Source organism: Lycorma delicatula, chromosome 11 (assembly GCF_047948215.1).
Source record: "Lycorma delicatula isolate Av1 chromosome 11, ASM4794821v1, whole genome shotgun sequence".
In the NCBI taxonomy this organism is placed as follows: Eukaryota; Metazoa; Arthropoda; class Insecta; order Hemiptera; family Fulgoridae; genus Lycorma; species Lycorma delicatula.
The window spans coordinates 39,373,874-39,398,451 of record NC_134465.1 but is presented as its reverse complement, the minus strand read 5'-3'; the positions used below and the strand labels follow the sequence as shown (position 1 = coordinate 39,398,451).

Sequence of the window (24,578 nt, the reverse complement as noted above, 5' to 3'; positions counted from 1 at the left end):
ACAAGAGGGATCACAGTGTTCTTAAAAACATCTACATTTTCATCAGTTTGTTTCATCACAATTACTAAGCTTAAAATGTTAATATTACCCCAATTCAATGGCATTAGTATTGGTAAGCCTTTCTCTTGAAGAATTTGTCTAAAACCAGACTGCACAGTCTAGTAAAAATCTAGTAAAAATTCATCCGACAAGTTTTATGTTATATATGAACATTTTATATCAAAATCGCAAGGTAGATCTATAAAAAAAAGAAAAGAAGTAAACAACTTTAAAAAAAGCATATTTTGTATATATATATATATATTTTCTTCTTTTTTTTTTAAAATTGAGTATCAGTGTAAGAATTTGGCTCCTCATATCTGTAGTGTAAGTTGGAAAGTGACTAGTTCACGGAATGAAAGGTAACAGAAGCTCTATTCAATTTGCTTTTTCTAATAGTAAGGCATGAACATACCGATCATTTTGATGATTGCTATTGTCATGTGTTCACGGCTCGATCAGGATATAGAGATTGACAATTGAAAATGTTTATATAATTACAATTTATTAGTTTAAGAACATAAACGAAACAAAACAAATCAATAATAATAATAATAAAAGTCAACAATAAATAAATAATAATCATAGTAATCGCAACCACAACAATAATAATAATAAACAGTAATTACATACAAAACAGAATTTAAAATAATTGTCAGGATTTATTTACAGGTTGTTAAATATTGAAAACCAGAATTCAGTCCCACTGACAAAAGACATTAATTAGCATGATTGCTAATCTTAACACTTTTAATCACTAGTTTTGTATTAACAACAATAGTGCAATAGATAAGACAAGTATAAAGTTCTTTAACGGCAAATACCTTTGCTGTTCACAAAAAAACTACCCTAACAATTTATAAAAGAAATTTAGTACATTACCTCTTTCACTTATAGTCTAACAGTAACTCACTACAACATTTCTTGTTTTCATGTTCTATCCACCACACTGGAATTACTTGTGACGTCAACTTTATTGTGTCAAATGTACGCACTACAAATTCGCTTCTTCACTGACCTCCTCGCAGAATACTCTTCCTTCCAACTCATATAACTCCTCACTTAGAACTCTCTCACAGAACTCTATCGTAGCACTCTCTCGCAGACTGACTGTCAACTGGTCTTTCCTGGAGTATTTATACTCCTATCCTCTTACCTGTAGGACTGGATCCAACTCAAAGCATGAGAATGATTGTCCGCCCTCACTTTTTTCCATTTCCTAATCTAATCTGCTAACCCTTCACACAGAACATCTGTTTAGGTGTGTCAGAGGGCAGTATTACAAAGGACGATTTTTAAACTTGACTAAGAGGGAGGTTTTCTTTTAGTCCCTTTCTGGGCTCCTCCCATTATGATATTTAGTACTACTTTCTTCTTCATTGGCAGGAATCCATTACTTAGACCCGTTATACTGGTCTTGTTACATTATTTTTGGGTTATGAATACAGAAGGATATAAAAAAAAGACTGAATATCTATTCTGCAATCTGGTCTTAAACAAGTTAAAGTCTCAGGAATTTTCCTTAATTATTTTCATTTTCCTTAAACAAGGAAGACTTATATTCCTTAAGCTATTTCCTTCATTTTCTCAGACCGATCATTAAGATCCTATATACTTTCCGCTATTATGGAGATATCATCAGGAATCTAAATTTATTTTAAAATATATAAGAATTTCAGGAAAATATGCCATCCAACACATAATCCTTCAAGTTAAAATTAGGAAAACTTTACGGCGACCTAAAATTTACAAAAGTAATTTATCACATAATTAAAATACAGATTTACTTACCGAATAAATAACTTATATATAATATTTTTCTACATAAAACTCTCATTTATAATGATTAATGCTAGATGACATAGATATTGATGGTTTGCTTTTAATGGTAACTTTATCACATAAATCGATGGAAGCGGTTTCAGGCAAATGTTTCTTATCGTGACTGCTATTCATCGCATCAATTTTGGCCTTATAATCTGCTTTTGAATCGACAACACTCAATGCAATTCCCAACTGTGCAGCATAATACGTTACCATTATAAGAGCCTGTAAAATAAAACAGGTAGATTATAGTCAAGTTATGAAAATATTTCAAAAGCAATATAATATCATCACAATCATTCTATACATAACCTATGCTTATGATTGAAAGAGAAATCTATTCATTTCTTTTGTTCTTCTTATACACTTTCACCAATATCCCTTCTACTTTGAGAGGGGCTATGAACTGAACTTTTCAAAATAGTTTTCAGGGAGTTCTGTAAATTTTCTTTTACTAATCTCTGTTCTTTTAAATCTTGGCCGTTTAATGGATATTGTTAATTTGGAAATAAAAAAGTAGGTTAGGGGTAAGGGACGATGCCGAATGAATTTTTTGCACAAAACTTATGAACTAGCAGTGATGATTCGCCCGGTGCATTGTCACAGTAAGGAACTGTGAGTCGTCAAACCGAAGTTCAAGTCTCTTCTTCCTCACACTTTTACAGACATATTTGATTACTTCTAAGTAGAAATTCTGATTGACTGTCCAACCTTGCGGATGAAACTCAGAATGAATAATGGCATTTGATACAAAAAAAAAACTGTTGACATCACTTCTGTCTTTGAACTATTTTTGCGTGGCTTTTTTGGTCTCAAGAGGAGATTTTCCAACCCACTGTGACAACTACGACTTTATTTCACATCATACCCAAACACCCATCTCTCCATGATTGTGTGGAGATTAAACAAAATTTTGTACATCTTAATGAAACTTAATAAGTTAATAAATAAGTTATTCACCTCATGGCATAATTATGCATTATATATATAGCATGAGAACGATAGTGTATAATTCTACAGATAACAGAATGCAACAGAACAGTTCTGCATCTGTCCAAAAGAGCCAGGTAAAACTGTGATCGGGAGCAGCATAATTAAGTACAATGTAAATCAATAAAGGAGATAAACTATTACACTCCATATTAATGCACAGAATCAATAATTTTTACCTATTTGACTAATACTTAACTGATCTTTGATTAATAGTCTGATTGGAAGGCAGGGAGGGTAGTATATAAAAAAATGTTTGATTCCACAACAAAATAATTTAAAACTGACAGCTAGAAGCACCAGTAAATGACATCTAGAACAAATCTGAATTCATTTACTTCAAACGTAAACGATCATTAAACACAGATTTACTATTCACAGCTTCAACTTTTCATGCTATTCACCATTTCTATATGAAAATAAAATATTAATCAAATAGCACAAAATATAAAATAAATTTAATAATAACATTATGCACCTACAAGGTAATTGACTTAACTATCTAAAATACAGTTTTCAACAAACCCATACAAGCAATTCCTATTCAACAGAGTTGTAGACCTAAGAAATAATTTAACTGCATATAATGTTAATGCTGACATCGTTAAACAGCTTAAAACTAAACTGGGGGTATCAAGTAGAATATTATCATACATTAAAGAAATACATAAATGTAGTGTCAAATTCATTTACTTGAACTACATTTGTAGCACCCTTACATAGTATGAAGTGATTAATTAATTTTCTAATGGCCAGAAAGCATCTATATAACACCATATTTGTTCAAATAAATCACCAACACAACGTCATTGGTAGCATAAATGACCACACAAATAGGAACCGATTAGATCTCAGTTAGAGTCACACTTGTGTTAGTTTCTGGATCTGTTTCAAGGATGCCTAAAATAACTCCACAGTTTCTGCGAAATCATATCAGTAGGTCGACAAAGTTCTAACAGATTGAAACTGAAGTGAGAATTAGTTTATATTCAGCATCTGCTTGATACCAGATTATTTTGATCTTTAACAATCTGAACTAACCTAATCCTAATAGTATACAGCGATTAATTATTCCAACATTTAATCTAACCACAGATACTATCTATTATATAGATTCAATGGAATTTAGTAGAAATTAATTTAAAAAGGTGGCCATTTTTAATATGAGACCCCAAAACTGAATTTTGAAATTAAATAATCTTATTTTAACTACAACATGCTAGTCAGATTATTGTAATATTTTAAGTCTAAAACATCTATTATAATGTTATACAACAATAACTACTTTTTATCTTTAATTAAGTCAATTTCATATTATTGTGTTAGTAGAATTAAGTAAAAAATTATTTTTAATGATACCATTATGGTTTTATAAGTTCTCATATTATGCATAAAAAATAATGAACATTTTAATTTCTAATATATATATATATATATATATATATATATACGAAGCATTTTATAATCATGTAATCAAAATTTCAAGTCTGTTAATTATATAATAAAGTAAGTAACTGAAACTGCATAGAGAAGTTTCTTACTTTTTTTGAGTTACTATTAATTACCTATATTTAAAATTAATAAATTATGTCTTTATTCTGTTTAGATTTGGATAAATGTAGAAAGTATGAACATAAACTTAATTTTATGAAAAATTCATCAAAATAAAGTTTTAAGTTCAGTGAGAAGACAGTAGCAGTCTGATACAATTAGATACATCTGTAAAATGAAAACTAAAATTTAAAACAGTGATCTTGAGAAGCATTCTTTATCTTTTGGATGATTCATATATATATTTTTTTTATTTGTTACTGAATAATTTACATTACAGCATCCTAGGAGTGGAAAAATACTAAATTATTTTATATAAACTCAACTTCTTGCTTTTTCAATTTTCTTATACACATAGGAAGATAACATTATCTTCTGGTAATTTAATAAAATTGTTTATTAAATGTTAGCCGTTTATGAGGGCATCATGGTGAAGGAGTAAAATGTATGTAAATGATTTAATCGGTCACATTATAGACTCCAGTATGCTCGAACAGAAGGCATCTGCTATTTGTGTGTTTGATTTACAGTCTGTTACAATCTATAGTGCATATTATTAAATAGTTTACTTTGCTTAAAGTATCATGTCATTTATTTAGTGAATTATTTCTCATTTACCTGAATCCAAAAAAAATATTAATAATTTTAAATAAGAATTATTTTTAATCACTAATTATGACACAATTAATAACATTCTATTAAATGAATACAAGGAGACAGATGTTTCATTACTACATTTTAAAGTTTTTGATTATGTATTATTGTTTTTATATGAAGCGGCTAATATAAACTGCACACTGGAACATAGTGGGAAAACAAAATGTTGCACACAGTGACATTTTGGTGCTGCTATCTTGTAGTTTCATCCTCTCCTATTAATATTCCAAAACTCACTGACCTACGCACTCTTATTTTATGTCAGTCGCTGTTGCTATGGAATCGATATGCCTGCTATGTCAACATGAATAAGATAACATATAATGACAGATGTTTTAGCAACAGAAAAAATAAATGCTGGTGATTTTATCATACATTTCTTGCATCAGAATCCAATAAGGTGAATATCAAGTATGAACCTTGCATCGACAATGTTCTGGGATTCCAAACACAATCGACTACTTGGAATCCGGCATTAAAACAGCTTAGAAAATATGTATAATATCTGACAATTGAAGAACCAATAATGATGCAACAAAATAATACTCAGCCACACACACCGGACACAACCAGCAAAGAACTTGTGAAGATGAAGATTTAACTCTTCCACACTCACCACATTCAGTGCCCCACGATTTCCACTTCTTTCTAGAATTTAAAAGAACACTAAGGCACTCAATTTCATCATGGATGATGACCTGAAGGATGTAATAAGATTGTTGATCAAGGAAATATAACCAGTATTTTTCATCGATGAAATGAGAAAATGGTGACTACATGGAAAAATAAATTTCAGTTTTTGGAGCAAATAAAATGTACTTTACTTGTTTACAAATAAACTTTGTTTACTTTGTTTTACAAACAAAATGTACTCGTTTCATTTGACTATATTTTTCATTTGCAAGTTATGAGCGATTGTGCATGACATTTCAGCCACCCCTCGTATTTTAGAATACAATCACCTAATGTAATAACAATCACTATAAAAGCACTCATGATCTCACGTAAGAAAACTGAAAAAAGAAACAAACAGTATGAGTGATTTTTATTTAAAAAAATTATGATCTTATATTTACTGAAGTTTTAATATTATCTATTTATAAAATCACTTTTAACAAAAAAATAAAAAAAGACAACTCCATAAAGACACAAGGAAATCAATAGAAGAAAAATTCAGTAAAACGCAGTCAAGAGAGTACCACAAACCTTCAAAAAACAACTTCAAAAATATGAACCCCCAACCTTATTAATGAAGGATGAAAACCATAATCTGGCCCATAACAATAAAGACATGTTAATCCAGCTAAGTATTTCAACAAACTCCTAAATTGTGAAGAACCAACAGAACTGCTAAACTTCAACACCAGCATCCCAATAACAATACCACCAGAAAGTATCAACCCTCCCACAATAAAAAAAGTCTACCAAGCACTGGGTGAAACATGCATGAAGACCAACAAAAATTTCTTTTCATCAGCAGCTTGTCAACATCTGGATCAAAGAACTACCAGAACACTGGACGACAGCCCTCATCCACCCGCTACACAAAATTAAAAAAAAAAAGACCTGAACAACTACAAAAGAATCTCACTCCTAAACGCAACATACAAAACTCCTTCAAGAATCATCCTCAACAGGATCAGTTTACAACTCGAGAAAGAAGTAGGAAAATACCAGGGAGGTTTCAGACCCTGAAGGAGCCAAGGTGCCAAGGTAATGGACTTTAACTGCTACTATTCAACTGCACTCTGAAAATGCTAATCAGGGAATGGCTCAAAAAATGCCCCCAAAAATAAAAACAGGCCAAAAATCAAAGCAAACTGCCTTGGTTTCACCAACGACTTGGCACTGCTAACAAACAACATCGAGGAAGCTAAACACAGATTTTAGAACTTCAAAACTTTGCAAATTTATTTGCAAAGTTTTGCAAATAACATGAGGCCAAAATAATGATCTTTTTGGCCTCAAAAGATCATTCAAAAAGACAGAAATTACTCCCCAAAAACCAACACGATTAAAAGAAGTAAACATAAACTGTAATAGTCAAAATAGTAACCCAATTTAAATATTTCAGAGAAATAATAACAAACAATTTAAACAAATTAGCTAAAGCACAAAAATTAACTTGGTACAACTACAGTGAAAAATACCTATCCATAAACGCAGAAATAAGACACTACAACACAGTTATAAAACCGGAAGCCATATATGAGCAGAAACACTCTTCCACCTGAATGAACAATCAAAGACCAACAGATTCCAGAAAATCGAAAAAGAACTGGAAGAACTTGCATCAACAAAAGGTACCAGAAAGATGGGTGAATCGTATCCAACAAGGTTGTGTACAAAAAGTAAGAACCCATCTAGCATAAGAGGAGACTAGGATTATTAGGATACATCACGAGGATGCAAGATTTGAGACTTCTGAAATGGCTAATATGGTACAATCTTGACACACCAAGACAGGATGCAGATGCATCAGAGAAATGAGAGGATCTGAAATAAATTCACCCTACACTAGAAGACACCACAGACAAAATAAAATTAAATGAAAAAATCAAGGGCAAAAACAATCACCTCACATCACAAGAAAAAACTCACAACATGAACATTTTGAATGCCAGAAAGGGTTTGAAGATTGAAACATATGAAAAAGTACTGGAAGGAGTACAAGGCCCAAACAGTCTCTTCGAAGAGACTTTGATATAGACTAAAATGATCCTATGCGACTATAAATATGAAAAAAAAATAATAATTTTAACACTATAACTGTGTCTGTAAGCGAGTAGCACACGTGAACATTTTAACATCAATAAAACAATTTGGATAATTACATCCAAACAAATAAAAATATCCACATAATTGTTATGATTATTCCATTTAATTACAATACAATGTAAATTATCATAATATATATAACCTGAGAGTACGGTATCGGGTGGTAAAAATGATGGAAGCCGATCAAACCATCTGAAATAGCAAATGTTATTCCACCAGCACAAGAACATAATTTTGTCCATGTCCAAAGTTCCTGCAAAAATAAATGAATGAATAAAATTATTAATAATTTATTGTTCTAAATATTAAGTTTACAAGCAAATATACATCATTTTTTATTACTATCCTCATCATTAAATTTCTCTTTACAGAAATTTTAAACATCATTGAAGATAAGATGGTGCAAGTAGATACGAAAAAACAATTTTTTGCTTTGCTCACAGACTAATGACTGGCTCTACTTTCAGATCACAAGGTATTAGTTAAAGAAAATAATTAAAAGAAATTACTTAGTCCTAAAAAAAAAAAAAAAAATTACCATAATTCAAATTGTTTGTTCATTTAAAAAAATACTTAAAATTCTTCTACATCTTGAATTTTACTCATCAGAAAAATATTACAACATACACTGCAAGAAATCTGTGTCTCATAACAATTGTTTTCATAACAAATTTTAAGATGGCTCATTAAACTGCAATAACAATCCTAAACAATCTGATGTTGATTAAAATTATTATATTCTAAAGAAATGGCAATAGAACAATCAGATGATAGAGATGTCTTTGAAAAGAGTTTTTTCTATAATAAGGAAGCTTAACTTCCATATATAGCTCTAAAAAAATTAAATAGATAGCCTAATTTTGGACCAGATTTAGCAACCCCAACAAAACTCTTACTTAGCAATTGTTACATTCCTCTCATGATATAAGAACTGGGCAGTCATCAAATCTAGCACATATTATTTTTAAAAGAAGTACTTCAATAATAATTAATAAGGAGGCTCACTTTTATTAAAAAGTACATTTATTATTTTTTAATAAATTATCCTGTTACACTTTTTACTTTGCACCATGTAATGTCACTTCTTTCATTACTTTCATCACCTTTTAAATTTGATTTGCCGTTTGTTATCAGTTACTCCTCAAGTTTGTTAAAATAAATAGTTAAAACTGAAAATCATTTTACAAATAAATTTAGATATCTTATACAGGCCTAACAGAAATAACTCTCAGATTTCCCAATCTTTTGTTAAAGCACTATAAGAGGGAGGCATGGTGAAACTAAACTATGAATCTTATCATTTCTTCACTTGTGGTCATGGCAAACAGCAGTGGGCAATATGTGTTCTTATTAAGGCTTATTTTAAAAATTGAGATTCTGTCATCACAACAAAGATTATTTGACACTCGCTTTAGGCAATGACAACATTCTATAAATTTTGACAGGAAGACCATATTATTATGGGTATGAAATTTAAAGCTACAGCTTTGCCTTTGACAAATAAATTACCTGATAGCCTTTGCAGCATTTGAATGCTTGAGAACATCCAAAGAGTGAGACAGGCTGTTATATGAACTCTATGATGCTCGGCTTTTAAACATGCTGCTGCTTTGGGACTATCATATTGGACTGTGAGAAGAATTTTACCCCAGACCTAAGGTTTCACATCTAAGATGTCATGATAAGTCATGCAGTAACCGGGTGAATATCATTACACCTGGCTAAGCTATTCTTCAAAATGTTCCAGCAAACTCTGTTGTTATCTTGTTATGCCGAACGAAAAACGTTATTTTCACTTAATGGGTGTGTTAATAAACAAAATTCTCTGCACCAGACAGAGAATTAACATTATCTTTTAGTGTAATTTTTACTGTGCAGCGTCAATGTTTGGTGTAATGTTAAAGATTTTATAGCAACAGACCCATACTTCTTTGAAGACGAAATGCAAATTGTTAATGTAACTTCTGATCATTACGTTGATATGATGCATAACTTATCTCAGAATGAGAATGAACTTAATGAATTCATGTCCAGATGATCCACGGATGTTATGAAAGAAATAGTTTGAGAGCATCTAATCTCACAAAATGACATTCTGCAGTCTGCAATTTCCTGACCTCACAACAGCATTTTATTTTTTCTCTGGAGATATCTGAAGACTGAAATCTTTAAACATAAGTTGAAGGCGACCTATAACATAAAAGATGTCTGACAAGAAATTGGTGTAATATCGCTGGAAATAGCCAGGCAAGTAATGCAAAACTTAAGGCAAAGATTGCTAACTTAAACAAATAATGGAGGTCGACATATGGACAATACAGCTTTTAAAATAAAGTAACAGGTACGTTAAAAATCAGTAAGCATTCTTCTTTTAGATTATTAAAATATAGTTTTTTATAATTCCTTTAATGTCGATTTTATTCCTTTTTCAAAATCGGTAAGCATTTCTACCAACCCTATCTATATTATTTTTATCACCATTATTTTTAATGCCAATTTAATTGTTTTAAATTCATCTTGAGACGATCACTGTAATAACCTTCATCCGGTAAGGAGCAGACTAACAGATGCCAGGAAAGTTAAACATCTAGAAATCATTCCAGATAGTAGGCTGACCTAGAACACTCATTTAGATAAGCCATCCAGAAGACAAAATGGCTGCTTCCTGACTGGTGCCATCTTGTTGGTAAATCTTGGGATCTAAGGCTGTCAATGAGTGTACGGCTATATGAAACAGATTTCTAATAGAAAATCATACAGCAAATTGCTACTTAACATAATTTTAATAAAATTACCAAAATTTGCTCATCTGTATTATTGTTTATAGTACATATAAAACCATTTATTACCTTGCTTGCTTTGCAATCTACATCAATAGTAGCTCTGAAAACAATGTTGAGAATAATTCCACTTGATCTCATTATTTTAACAAAAGTAAAACTGGTTACATAAGAGTACACGAGTCATCCGAGAAATCTTTGCCTAAAGGATAGACAATCCTCAATAAATCAAAAAATAGGGTAGTGTGCAAAGTTGCTTGCTTGTTTTTGTAATACACAATATTTTATAACATATTGTAATATAATATAATGAAATGTAACTATATCCTCTGTAATACCAGATATAGATGATTCATTAGATCAACTCTTTCAGATCACAGTCAAAGATTTTGAAGGTATTCATGAGAATATGACTAAGATTTATATGATATTTTTACTTCCTTGTACAAAGTTAAAAAAAGTATTGTGGCCACAAAAAATTTCAGTTTTCAGATTTCAACGAAAATATCCATTTTAACCATCTTTGAATCCATTTAGACTAGTTTCAGCGTGATATCTGTACGTACATATGTATCTCACATAACTCAAAAACAATTAGCCATAGATGTTGAAATTCTGAATTTAGAACTGTTGTAATAGCTAGTTGTGCACCTCCCTTTTTGACTGCAATCAACTGAACCAAAAGTGTCCAAAAAAGCCCAAAATCCAAAAAAATTTGAATTTTGAACTTTTTCTTTACTGCAGTAATAAGCCTTTATTGAGAGCTTTTCAACAATACATCATAAATGGTACTTATTTTCATTGGTTGCAATTATAATCACATGAAATTTTAATTAATGAAATATGTGAATCTTATAAGGAGATGGCACATCGGTTTGAATCAGACTTCATCTCCTTTTTTTTTAATTTAAATATATTGATTTGTTAATAACCTCTGATTGTAAAAAAAAAATACGATAAATAATAATTGAATAAAATTTTTTAGGTGTTCAAGATTTTTTGTTAACAGTTCATATATTAATATGCTGTAACTTATATTTGTAATGAATAGTTTACAACAAGAGAATTCAACTTAGAATTAGACTAGGGTAATACGTGACAGTTTTAGAAATTTTCAATATTCTTAAGTGCATATATAAATGTCTAGAAAATGTGTTCATGATAAGATATTCAAGTGGGACTTAAAGTACCTACCTAATTCAAACTGATTTTATTTATAATTGATAGTAAGTACAATTTTTAAAGTGAAATGTAAGTTTAATTACAATAAGTACAGTAAAAGATTTATTATCAAAGTAAAAAAAAAAAACTTCAAAAGTAGTTGAGAAAGTACAAAAATACTGAATAATTAAAAAAAAAAACTGAATAAAAAAATTATATTCTTTTATTTACTGTGTATAATATTAATGGAAGATTTAGGTACCTCGAATAGTTGAACTCTAGCAATAGCACGCCATACAGTAGTAACTAAAAGAAAATTATAAACAGGAACACCGGCTAATAAAGGCCCACTAAGACCAGGCAGCAACAAAACAGTAACTGTAAAAACGAAACAAATAGCATATTAAAATATCATTATTTTATACAGGCGAACAAATAATAAATATGTAAAAATGAAATTCAGGAAATACATTTACATTGTTAAAGTCACTTTTATTCTTTGTTAGTAACAGTATAAAACAGATGAAAAATAAAACAGGCTAATACACAAACTCAAAAATTGAAATCATTATTAAAAAATTAAAGATAAAAAATTAGTTTACATAATTTTTCATCTAAAGTCTAACAAGACACTCATGCGTACAGAAATAAATATAATAAATAAATAAATCTTTTACTCTGATCGATACAAAATAATACAATATGCACATCACTTCAGGAACAAGTAGATATGCTTGTTCATGGATAATAGAAAAGGAATTGCCCCCAGCATTTTACCTGGGTGGATTAGGGAAGCCATAGTAAAACTGTGATAAGAAAGTACCATTAATTAAATAATAAAAAATAAATGGGATGAACTGTACATTAATTATATTCAAAATGAATGTCAAGCTAACACAAAGATATATAAATATAAAAAATAAAACAGAATTAAGAAGTCATCAATTAAAACTATTTGAGCATATATTTATGTAAGTTTTTTAATTACTATTCCTTTAAAAATTCAAAGAGTAAAAGAAGATCTATTAATCTAATTTACAAATAATCTGATTCTGTTAAAGAAAAACTTAAAATTATATTTTAAATGAATCAGTGGAGAATTTTTTTTAAATGATTTGGTAATTTATTACATTTTTTTTTAGCAAAGATTACACACTCACAAATATAAACGTAAAGATAAGTAAATATTTTTAATTTTATAAATAACAGTTTACATGATTTATACTTATGGACTCCAAACAATAATCTGTCGCCCATTTTTTATCTCGAAAACTTGCTTTGATATTTGGTGAATAATATACTTGCAACACGAATATAAATAAGGATAATAAACTGAGCCACAGCTAAGCAAACTGAAATAGCAAGCTTTACAACACATGAGTAAATATTAAAGACAAGATATTTCCACGATGAAGAAAACAACTACCAAACAGAAAAACTATATCATACCGGTTGCTTTTTCATTCTTCCAATCTACATAACTCACATAATTAGTAATTCCTTCACTCTAGTTTAGACAATATGTCTGAAAAGTTCCCAAACTACATTAAATAAAAATACAATTTAAACGAATTTACTCATATCAGCTCTCTATATAGAACCCTTTTCTAGTTATACACTTGTTGCAGTGCTGGTAGAGCCTGTCAAACACTCTGGGAAAATCACTTTGTGGAATCACCTTCAACTGCTCAATGTAAGCCCTTTGGATGGCCGGAATGTCATCGAAAAAACGGCCTTTCATCTTCAACTTCAGTTTCAGGAACAGAAAATAGTCTGCTGGGGCGAAGTCGGGTGGATAAGATGATGATTTGATTGCACTGTAATAACATGTTAAAACTGTTGCCATATGTGTCGGGGCATTGTCGTGCAAGAGAGTCCAACAGCCTGGATCCTGGTACTTGGGCCGGATTTGACGAATGCAACACATCAGGTGTTTAATTACTTGCAAATAGAATTTAGAATTCATGGTTTGACCAGTTGGGGAAAATTCATAATGAATCAGACACCCTTTGAGTCAAAGGATGCAAACAACATTGTTTTCAGTCTTGCTTTTTGCTGCCTGACTTTCGCCAGTCTTTGTGCTCCAGGACTCAACCAAGCAGTGGATTGATGCTTCATTTCTGGATCATACATGAAGCACCAGCTTTCATCCCCAATTACAAAATTACAAAAAATTTGGGTCACTATCGGCAGTTTTAACAAAGTCTTGAGCGCAAGAAAGACACACCCATTTTTGTTCCTCGGTCAAGAAGTGCGGAACGAAACAAGAGCACACCTTTTGGCGATTCATTTTTTCTGTTAGAATTGTACATATCACATCTTTGCCGATATTTAGCTCTTCTACTATGGCCTGAAGGATAAGATGAGGTTGTTTGTGTAGGAGCACGTGCACTTTCACAACGTTTTCATTGTGAAAAGCTGTTAACAGCCTCCCGCTTCATTCGTTGTCATCCAACGATTCTCTACAGTCTTTAAACCACTTCCACCATGTGTTTGTTGTAGTATGAGATGTGGCTTCATCACCGAATGCTTGTTATATCATAGAATATTTTTCAATGAAAGATTCTTGAAGTCAAACACAAAATTTTATTGCGCTTCACTGTTCCATGTCGCAAGCTCATCCAAGGTCACATGAACACAAGGTACACGGCCGAATATAACTTGAGACTGGAGTGAAAAAACGTGATGAAATTTTGTACATACATTCATCAGACATTATATTACATTGTTCCTTGGCTGTCTAAGAGATGGCGTTACTTGTATCAAGTACACAAATTTAGTTTAGGAACTTTTCAAACCTACTGTGTATTCAATTTCATCTTCATTTAACCTTGCAAGTACTGCTTATCCTAAATTTTTTTTAGAAACAAAAATTTACAACTGCAGATTAGAATTAAATTTATGCACAATAAAATGTCAATTATACATGTGCAATTAAACAGCTGCAATTAAAACGCATATAAATTATTCAGATTCATGATGTCTTTCCAGTTACTTATTGCAACCCTACAACTTTTTATACGTATCATTTCAAGGTAGTCCTTTCATTAACATTATTTTCCGTTTTCAGAATTTTTAATTCTGTTTCATTAATTTTTCAAAAAGATAATTTTGATTTTGGAATGAAGCTGAATGGGGTTGTCAGATAATCATTTGGAGCTCATAAACATGAATCATGTGCATCATTATTTAGAAAACTGAAAATAATAACTTATCCTTGTGTTTATATTTATGACTGGGCAATCTTTGCTAAAATGAATTGAGACCTCCTCTGGAAACAGTAAGTAACAGGAGATCCTGAGGCCTCAATAGAATATTGTGGTAGCTTTTATATCTCATTCTGTTTGCCCGAACAGGTATTGTGTAAAGCATAATCAACTTACTTATACCTTTATACAAAATTTTCTTTGTTTTAAAATTTAAACCCCAATTGGGATGGAACACACTACTAATGCTGAAGAAAGCATCACACGCCTTCTTAGACACTCTGAAAGTGCTCCTTGAGCACTTTGGAGTAGCATATGTACCCACTCCTAATATCTACATAGTATACTATTACATACCAAACAAAATGAATAAATTATTTATTTACTTATTTATAATAAAGAAGCCGATGGTACATTGTTTCATTATAAAAAAGAAAGAGTTGGAAATAAAAAAAAGCTATAGAAATCAGGAGGCAGATAGTTTAGCAAAACCTATCAACCCAAACGCAGGAATCCCCAAATCAGAAATATAATTCAGAATATATTACAAAAGAAATAGTTTTCTAAGAAAAAAATTTTAATTTACACTACACAAAATTAAAAAAAATGCAGAATTAAGAAACCAGACATAATTTCTCCAATACAAACGTCCATTACAGGTCATACCAGAAAAGAAATCTAGAACTAAAATACCACTTTTGAGTATTAGATCATTAATAATAATTACAGCAATACACACTAACCGCAACCAGTAAGACAATAAAGAGCAGCACCAAGAGAAGCATTAAGAGGTTTAAATCCAAATGCGGCCGTGTACATGATTTGTGCAACTCCGAATGCGGCCATTCCATGAACAAAGTACTGTGGCCAAACCAACAATGCATCTCCAATACAAGAAAATATGAGACCAGTTAAAATTCGTCTTGAAAATGCATACCTGAAAAAAATGTACACATTATGTAATGTACATTTGACTAGTACAATAAGTTACATTAATTTTAAAAAATCTTGCCAAATTTTTACAATTTCAGCATATTTTACATGGGCTTTATCATTAGCATTCATACAGCTTTAGTTTGTTACCCATATAACCATTCAAATTATTCTATTTGGCAGAAGGAGTTACTTATACCAAAAAATCACTTAACAAATTTTTTACCTGATTTTTTTTATTCACTGTCAAAAACAAAAACATAGCTACATTCAACATTTATATACATTCTATTTGGAAAGTGAAATGTATTAAACTTATTATTACATTCACTTTTTCCTCATTATTTTACAGAAAAATGTTGTTTTCTTTTTTCTGCTGTTACTATTTGGTTCAGGATTAATTAATTTTGAGTAGATTTTCTTGGCCAGTCAGATTTTCTGTTTCAATTTTGTATAACATCACCGGTTTGACTACAGTATTTTAACGCTTCAATTTAATTTTTATAGAAGTTTTTTATTGTTCTAAATTTCTTCAGTTTGAAAATCTATTTGTTTAGTTTGGATTTCTGGATTTCCAAAGCTGCTGATCTTTTTACTGATCATTTCAGTAGATAATCATTTTCTGATCATTTTTTCTAAATATTTAAACCGAGTCTTGATATTTATTTTTCCATAACTTGGTCTATATTGATTTTTTGGGATAATCATTGAGTGTTTCATGATTTATGTTTTTGAGAAGAAAAATTTGCAAGTCTTCATTTTTCCACTGCTTCTTTTAGGTCATTTTATCAGGAAATTATTTTATTAATACAAATTTCTTTTATTAATGAAATGATTATTTTATTTTTAAATGATTTTTTTCTCTTATTAATAACAAACATTTCTTCTTACGTAACAAACCTTTTTCTTATTTAATAAGTTTATTATTAATATAAGAAACTTATTATAATAAGATTCAATAATTTAAAAACATGAATTTCATTTGCAATTAATTTGCTAATAATAAGAAATTTTATGGTCGATGAAAATCCGGTGTTAAATGCTAATTAAATATTACTTTGCTTATGTCATGTCTGTTGTTTATTGCTTGTACAAATAAATAAAAAATAAATACCAAATAAAAAAATATTTTTAAACAATAACAGAAATAATCAATGTTCATTATTATGTTATTAGCATTGTTCTACTATCAACTTTCCTTTCTCATTCTCCTTCTCCCTTCTTCAGTCCCTCTCTTCAAGTACTACCTTTTTCTTTATGTAGTACAAAACAGACAACATAACAGAACATTTCCTGTTGACCCTACTAAGTGTGCAGTAATTATTCCTTCAGATAAAATATACATATATAAGTTAATTTGCATTTTTCACTTCAATCAAATTTAAATACTTTCTTAATTAAAAAGCTGCAAAGGATTTCAGTATTTCCCATCACTGTCCCTTACGTTCAACAATATTTTAAAATGGGAAAAATACAATAAAATTATGTCGTTAAACAAAACTTATTTTTAATTTAAAAAAAAAAAATTGAAAATTATTATGAATTTGAAAATCAAACAATATTTTGTGCTGTGAAACTAATAACTTTGTTAAATAAAAAAATAAAAATTCTGAATATTATTATTTTCATAGCACCATATTTTTTACGGATATATTAAGCTCCACGAATGAAAAACCTATATTCCTTAGGTCAAATCATCAAAATATTTAGCAAACTCCTATTAGAGGAATCCGGTCTTAAAAAGTATACTGTCACTGAGGAACTGAATCATTTTTAAAACTTTGGGCTGAACTCCATGAAAATAGATTAGCAAAACAGTAGGAGATTTAAAGATCAATGAAGATTTATTTGGTAGGCAGACATGTAGAATTACATAGATAAAACAGGTAATTTTCTCAGTAAGCCATCTCCTGAGAGAAACTAAGTATTTTTAAACATTCTCAGAAAATAAATGGTAATACTTTCCACAGGTTTATAAACAAACGCATGGAACTAGGAACCCAATAATGACTGATTGTATGGTTATAACAGATTAGAGACTGCAGTCTCTCTCATAAAATGGTAACAGTAAGGAGCTTTAAAAATCTGAATAACAGAAATAATTATACCTCAGAAGAGAAGGTATAATGATAAAAAAATGAAATAAGGAAGAGTTCAAATAAATTTAAACATTATTTAGTATAATATGCTAACAAAATACTGAATGTTAAATAAAAAAAAATACACAAGACCTCTACAGGTCACAGCAGTAATCTAATTTAAATATTTATAAGTAATAAAAAATTAACTCAGGGATATCTGATGATAACTAACTGACATATTAATAAAACTACACAAAAAAATAACAAAAGAAAAATTTATGAATATTCATTTACAAACACAGTGATTCACGTAGTGTTACCGGTGCTTTCTGAACTTATTCTATTAGCTAAAATAATGAAAACAGTTCATATAAAATATAAACCATAGGTCTGGAAATGCTCTGTTAGCGAGTTATGACTACTGAAAGATTTCGCCCTGATTCCTGGGCAAGGTGCAAAATAAAATCTTACTGAAATTCTAGAAACCCAAATTAAAGGGTAAACATGATTGTTTCTGATTGTTTTTGACATGAAAAATTGAATAAAACAGATTCCAGAAACAGTAGTTTTTTGTAATATCAGATGTAAAACATAAAAATCTGTTGTCTAAAAACACATTTTTTTACGTTTTTAATACGAAAACTTTGTTAAATGACTACTAATGGATGAAATTTTAATATCAAAACTTGTAGAGAATTTAATTCTGAGAAGACTAATGTAAAATAACCCAATAAAAAACAAATACAGGTTCAAAAAATTCAATTTTATTACCAACACTTACCATATGAAAAAATGTTATAGACAAATTTTTTAAACGTAATTTTTTAAATGTTATCGAATACAGAAAATGAAAATAACATACAAGTAATACAATGTTAAAAAAACAAAAATAAAATTGATACATTCAATAAAGTTTACAGTAAATTTTCAAAAATTTTTCCTTCTACTTCAATAAATTCGGCTGCATGCTTTCAGATTGCTAGAGTTGCTCTTCGTAAGTCTGCATGACTTTCCTTAATTTTGTGGCAACATCTATAATACGAGCAACCAACTCTTTTAACGTATATAGACTTTTCTCTTGCACTTTAAATCCAAATATACTTTTCATCCAACTCCATACACAAAAATCTAACATGAGATCAGGTGATCTTGGTGGCCTGTCCCAGCCAATCCATTGCTCTGAAGATTGCTCATTTAAGTATACCAAAACAGCATATGAGAAGTGGGGAGGCAAACCATCGTGCTGAAAGTATATGCAGAGCATCTTGATACTAGTGGAACATTTTCTAATAGCAACAGCAATTGTTCCTTTAAGGAATTCCAAGTAAATTTCAGAATTTAGTTGTCTTGGGAGAGTGACTGATCCAATTAGCTGATCGTAAACTAGACCACACCATACATTGATGCTAAATCAGTGTTGGGAATTATATTCTACTCATGTGAGAATTGAATTCTGCTATCATGTTTGTTATAAAGGTTATTAATGCCATCTCAAATAAACTAAGATTCGACAGTAAATAAATTGAATCTGTCAGTGCAACTGGTGGTTCATATTCACCCGATTGCAATACTGCAAACGAAGTGAAGGATCTCTTGGTTGAAGATTTTGTACTCATTGATTATGGTAGCTTGTTAGAAAGACATTGTGTACTAACAGCCAGACAGCGTTGAGCAGCCTAAATAATGATTTCATCAATATTGACATCATGATGGGCACAACAGTTGCAATGAGTATCAATGCTAGGAGTGGTACTACAGGATAAATGGTTCTGGAACCTGTATTAATTTTTCAGATCAAAAACCATAAGAAAACATTAATTTTACTCCTTAATTTCAGTACGGTTTTATTTCAAACTTTGCTCAGGAATCAAGGCAAAATCTTGAACTACACACTACTCGCTAACAGATTTTTTCCGGGCCCATGTTTATATGAACTTCTTTCATTATTTTTGCTAATAGAATGACCTCGTAAAGCAGCAGTACTACTACATGAATCATCCTGTTTACGGTAAGAAAGTTAATTGTAAATCATGGTCAGAATTTACTTTATCTTTTAACATGAATAATTAGAGAAAAGCATTTCTCCCTCTCTCTGAATAATTATCAATAAATGTTCATATTCAAATAATAAGTTATAAAGATTGTACTTAGTAAATATTTGACTTTAGAAATTTTTTTTGGGAATAATATATTTACACCATCTATGAGTGATGGTAGCACACAAGCATCGCCTGGGTAGACCTATTATTTAATAAGATAATGATTTTAAAAATTGATAAAATTATGCATATATTTGCTTAAAACTCAAGAATTGCTTGGTTGATCTGGTTTTTTTTCAATTTTATTTATTAAACTTTTTGAGGGTGGTTTAAGAGATAAATTTATCTAGATATTTCCATCATTAAAAGGGTAGTAAAGTTTAAATTATCTCAGTTAATGAACTTATAATTGCAATGCAATTTGTGAAGTAACGGTGGAATTAAACTACTAAAATATTGAAAATAATAAGTTAATTGAATATTACATAAACTACATTTTCCTTTTGACTAGTAGTGTTAAAAGAGAAAATTTTTAATAAAATATTTTGGTAAGTTTTGACTACAATGATTTAAAACAATATTGTTTTGAGTTCTAATTTTTGTTACAACAAATCTGACCAAATTTTACAACTAAACAATTTTAAAAACTTAATAAAATGTTTTCAGTACTTTACTGCCATCCTCAGTGAATCAATGGTCCTGTTGTTTTCAGACCAACAGCGGTTGATATTATTATAGGCGGTCTTTTATGAATTACACAGACATATATTTAGAACGTGTTTTAAAAAGTATGCTGGATTTGAATTGTGTCTGTTCATTCAATATCATATGTTTTTAATATTTTGTAATGTTAAGTGCGTCACATGTGGTCCTTTTTACTTCCTTGTATGAAGTAAAGGAAGTATTGTGATCATAAAAAATTTCGGTTTTCAGATATCAACGTAAATATCCATTTTGAGTAGTTTCAGTGTGATGTCTGTACGTACATATGTATCTCGCATAATTCAAAAACAATTAGTCATAGGTTGCTGAAATTTTGGATTTAGGACTGTTGTAACATCTAGTTATGCACCTGCTCTTTTGATTGCAATCGACTGCACCAAAAGTGTCCAACAAAAAGCCCAAAATCCAAAAAATCTGGATTTTGGACTTTTTCTTAATTGCAGTAGTAAGCCCTCATTGAAAACTTTTCAATGATATATCGTAACTGGTACTTATTTTCACTGGTTCCAGAGTTATAACCAAATAAAATTTTTATTAATGAAATATTTGAATCTTACAAGGGGAAGGCACATCGATTTGAATGAGACTTCATCTCCTTTTTTTAATTTAAATATCTTGATTTAATAATAATTATTAACCTCCGATTGTAAAAAAAAAATTATGATAAATAATGATTCAATAATAAAAATAAAAAATGAAAAAATATCACAAGTTATTAATGAAATAAAATTTTATGTACTTTATATTTTTTTTAAATGTGTACATGTAATTTAATCGGGATACAAGGAAGTCATGTGGTGTCCACATCACAGTTTTTTGTTTGTATTTTGAATATAAAGGTTGTTATCAATGACAATGGATTTATGATTTCAGTCTACAAAGCAGTTAATAAGTAAATGCTGACTTTTTAGGATGTTTTGACAGCACTATGTTTTACACCAGTCAAACAGGACATTGTTTTAATCAAAGGTAGAATAATTACTGTAGCTCTTAGCCATCTCCCTCCACAGGTATATAGAGTTGAAAAAGATGATTTCCAGAAGTATTTTCCACCAAGGAAAAACCAGTGAGACCATATTGTCCATGAAGGAGTCTACTTTAAATTTAACACAGAGGGAGACCAATCATTTTTAAGATAATCTGTAAAGTTTTTATAAGATAAAACTACCTGACATTATATGGTTCCTGTCAAATTTATTACTCTATCATTAAATGTTTTATGCTACCATAAAATCTCTCTATAAACAACATTCCTGCCTTGAAGTTTAGGACAATGAATATAAAGGCTTGATGGATCCACTGTTCTTGATAAAACCACATACTGATGACCATGAAAAAAATAACTTTCAATATCTACTCTAACAATTTAAGGGTTTGTGCTGGAGATATATTTATTGTTACAGTAAATGTTGCTTTTATTGGAAATTGCAATCTTTTAAATCGATCTGGAGAATCAGAAAAGAAGAGAGGAACTTGATTCTGTTTAATTAACTGAATTTTAAATTTACTACCATATATCTAAACTCATCGCCAATATATAAAACAAATAACTTACTCGTCTCCCAGACTCATTCCATGAAGCAACACAAATATTACAAGACTTATTATAGGCAAACATTTTATTGCCATTGCAAACCATGATGGCCGTTCAACAGGTATATACAATACAAAGTATATAGCAACAGTCTTGAAGAACGGTACTAATTTTGGGCCAACACTCTTCAACTGAAATATAAAAATACAGAAAAAATTAATACAATCATTTAAATAGAAAAAAGGACATAAAATGTACATGTTTACAAATACATATATAGAAATAATTAACGATGATGCAAAATTTGTTATAAATAGTTTATGTTAAGGCTGTAAATTGATATTTACACTTTAACTAGTATTCCTTTTGCAGCTTCGCCCGCGCTGTACGATTACTTGCATTTCCTATCGCGATTAAGGAAAGTTTACCCGGTTACGGCTCGCTTCACTCGCCCTTACCGTCTCGCCAAGGGGCTCTGCCCGTCGGACCCTCCTGTAAACTCACGTTTGTGAGAATAGTAATTATAAATATAAATTAAAGCCTGTTGAATTTATACTAAAATATCAGCGTATTGTAATTTCTTCGCAGCAGATCTATCGGTACAGGCCTTAGGCGATCTAAAAATACGGGTTTTAAAACGGTCGCCCTCTATCTTAAAAATATAAATTGTAACCGGTTACCCGTACTTTATTCAGTAAAAATGTATTTTGTCGGGTTTTTATCGTTACCTGACGACAAACACCGCTAGAAAGTGACCGTACTTAGTTTTTCATTTTTTTTTTTTAATTACTTTTATTTTATGTTTTTTTTAGTAAAGTAAGCGGAGGCACATGCAGTCATTGGCGTCGTACACACAGTAACAGCGACTATATCTGTTGAGTCGCCGTGGCGTACACAGTCACACCCCTTAAAAAAATCGAAATTCAAAAAACCCGAAAAAAAATTTTTAGATATTTTTCTGAAGAGTATTTGCAAGCCCCGATCTAGCAACGTCTCGTTTAGCACAGTTGGGGAGGGGAAAATTTGCAAGCATCGTTCAAATTTTTTTACCTTTCTTCATTCGACCCTTTCGAGGTTGAATTTCCAAAAATCAAGAAATCGGTTTATAGATATTTACATGAAAATTACACACACTAAAAATCAAGTCGATATCTTCATTTGTTACCTGTAAATTTCATCGTTACTCCATTTTAACCTTAGAATTTCAAAAAATCCTTTATCAGTGTGCAATTACACCGTAAGAACATTCGTGTAGTTGTCGATGTACACAAATTTTCGTGATATTATCTTCAGTAGTTTTTGCCGGGCGTCGATAAAACAGTCGGTCAAGACGTAGATTATTTATAAGAAAAAATAAATAATACGATATATAAATAAATTATCTGCAATGAATTCTTATGAGAGTAAGAAAACTACTAGGACATTTTTATTTTTATTTTAGTTTTACAACCGCAAACTAGTACATATATATTTTAATGACGAAGATGAGTCGAATGAAACGATCGATTGAAACTGAAATCAAATTTAGAAAAGGTTCCTTCCTGACTGTAAAGCTAACGCGCTTATATCGATTCTCTACAATAACTTTCATAACAGAAATTCTTCCTTCACCGAAAATAAATTACTCGACCTAAGAATAAGAACGGATATAGACAAAATTTTATAGCAAAATAATCATGCGAATCGCATTAATATTAACCCTTTTAATTCATATTCTCGAAGTGAATATATGATAATGATCGTAAACTACATTACCGAAAGATAGTAAAGAAAAAAATTATCTCACAGCAGTAACTTGTGCTAAAAAAAATATTTTTTCCCTTCCATATTATATGGAACAAAATTGGAATTATATGCTATACTCGATTATATAGCAACGGTGGAATAAGAAATAAATATACGCGACACCGAGTAACATAAGCGCACCCTCTTGTCACCGCTAGCGATTACGGCAATAAAATGAATCTTACGTAAAATTTTTTCACTCAGTAGCACGTAACATGATCGCAAGAATTTTAAATAATCTTTTATTCCGATCGATACTTAATAAAACTATACATAGATCGCTGTCAAGAACGAGAAGATAATATGCTACTCGACATTTGCCTGATCGGAGTAGCATCGGCAATTAGTTATAAGATGAAAAACAGATGCGATTGAAATCAATAAAATAACGAAAATTATTCGAGAACATATTTAGGTACGTGTTAAGCACGAATTTTTATTTACGGTCGTGCTGAAAATTCAGGGTTTAAAAAAAAAAATTATTATTTAAAAATCGA

The 24,578-nt window shown here is 30.2% G+C and overlaps 1 protein-coding gene across 1 annotated transcript in view; it reads right to left on the bottom strand.

The window, feature by feature from the left end:
- The window catches only part of LOC142332575 (lysoplasmalogenase TMEM86A), a 56,468-nt gene that overhangs the window by 12,818 nt on the left and 19,072 nt on the right, over nucleotides 1-24,578 (bottom strand). The window contains exons 2-6 of the mRNA XM_075379069.1: nucleotides 22,318-22,487; nucleotides 15,730-15,923; nucleotides 12,043-12,158; nucleotides 7,982-8,092; nucleotides 1,831-2,088 (exon numbers count right to left, since the gene is read on the bottom strand). Of these exons, the coding sequence (XP_075235184.1) occupies nucleotides 1,873-2,088; nucleotides 7,982-8,092; nucleotides 12,043-12,158; nucleotides 15,730-15,923; nucleotides 22,318-22,487 (807 nt within the window). The 3' untranslated portion in view covers nucleotides 1,831-1,872. The remainder of the gene's footprint in view (nucleotides 1-1,830; nucleotides 2,089-7,981; nucleotides 8,093-12,042; nucleotides 12,159-15,729; nucleotides 15,924-22,317; nucleotides 22,488-24,578) is intronic.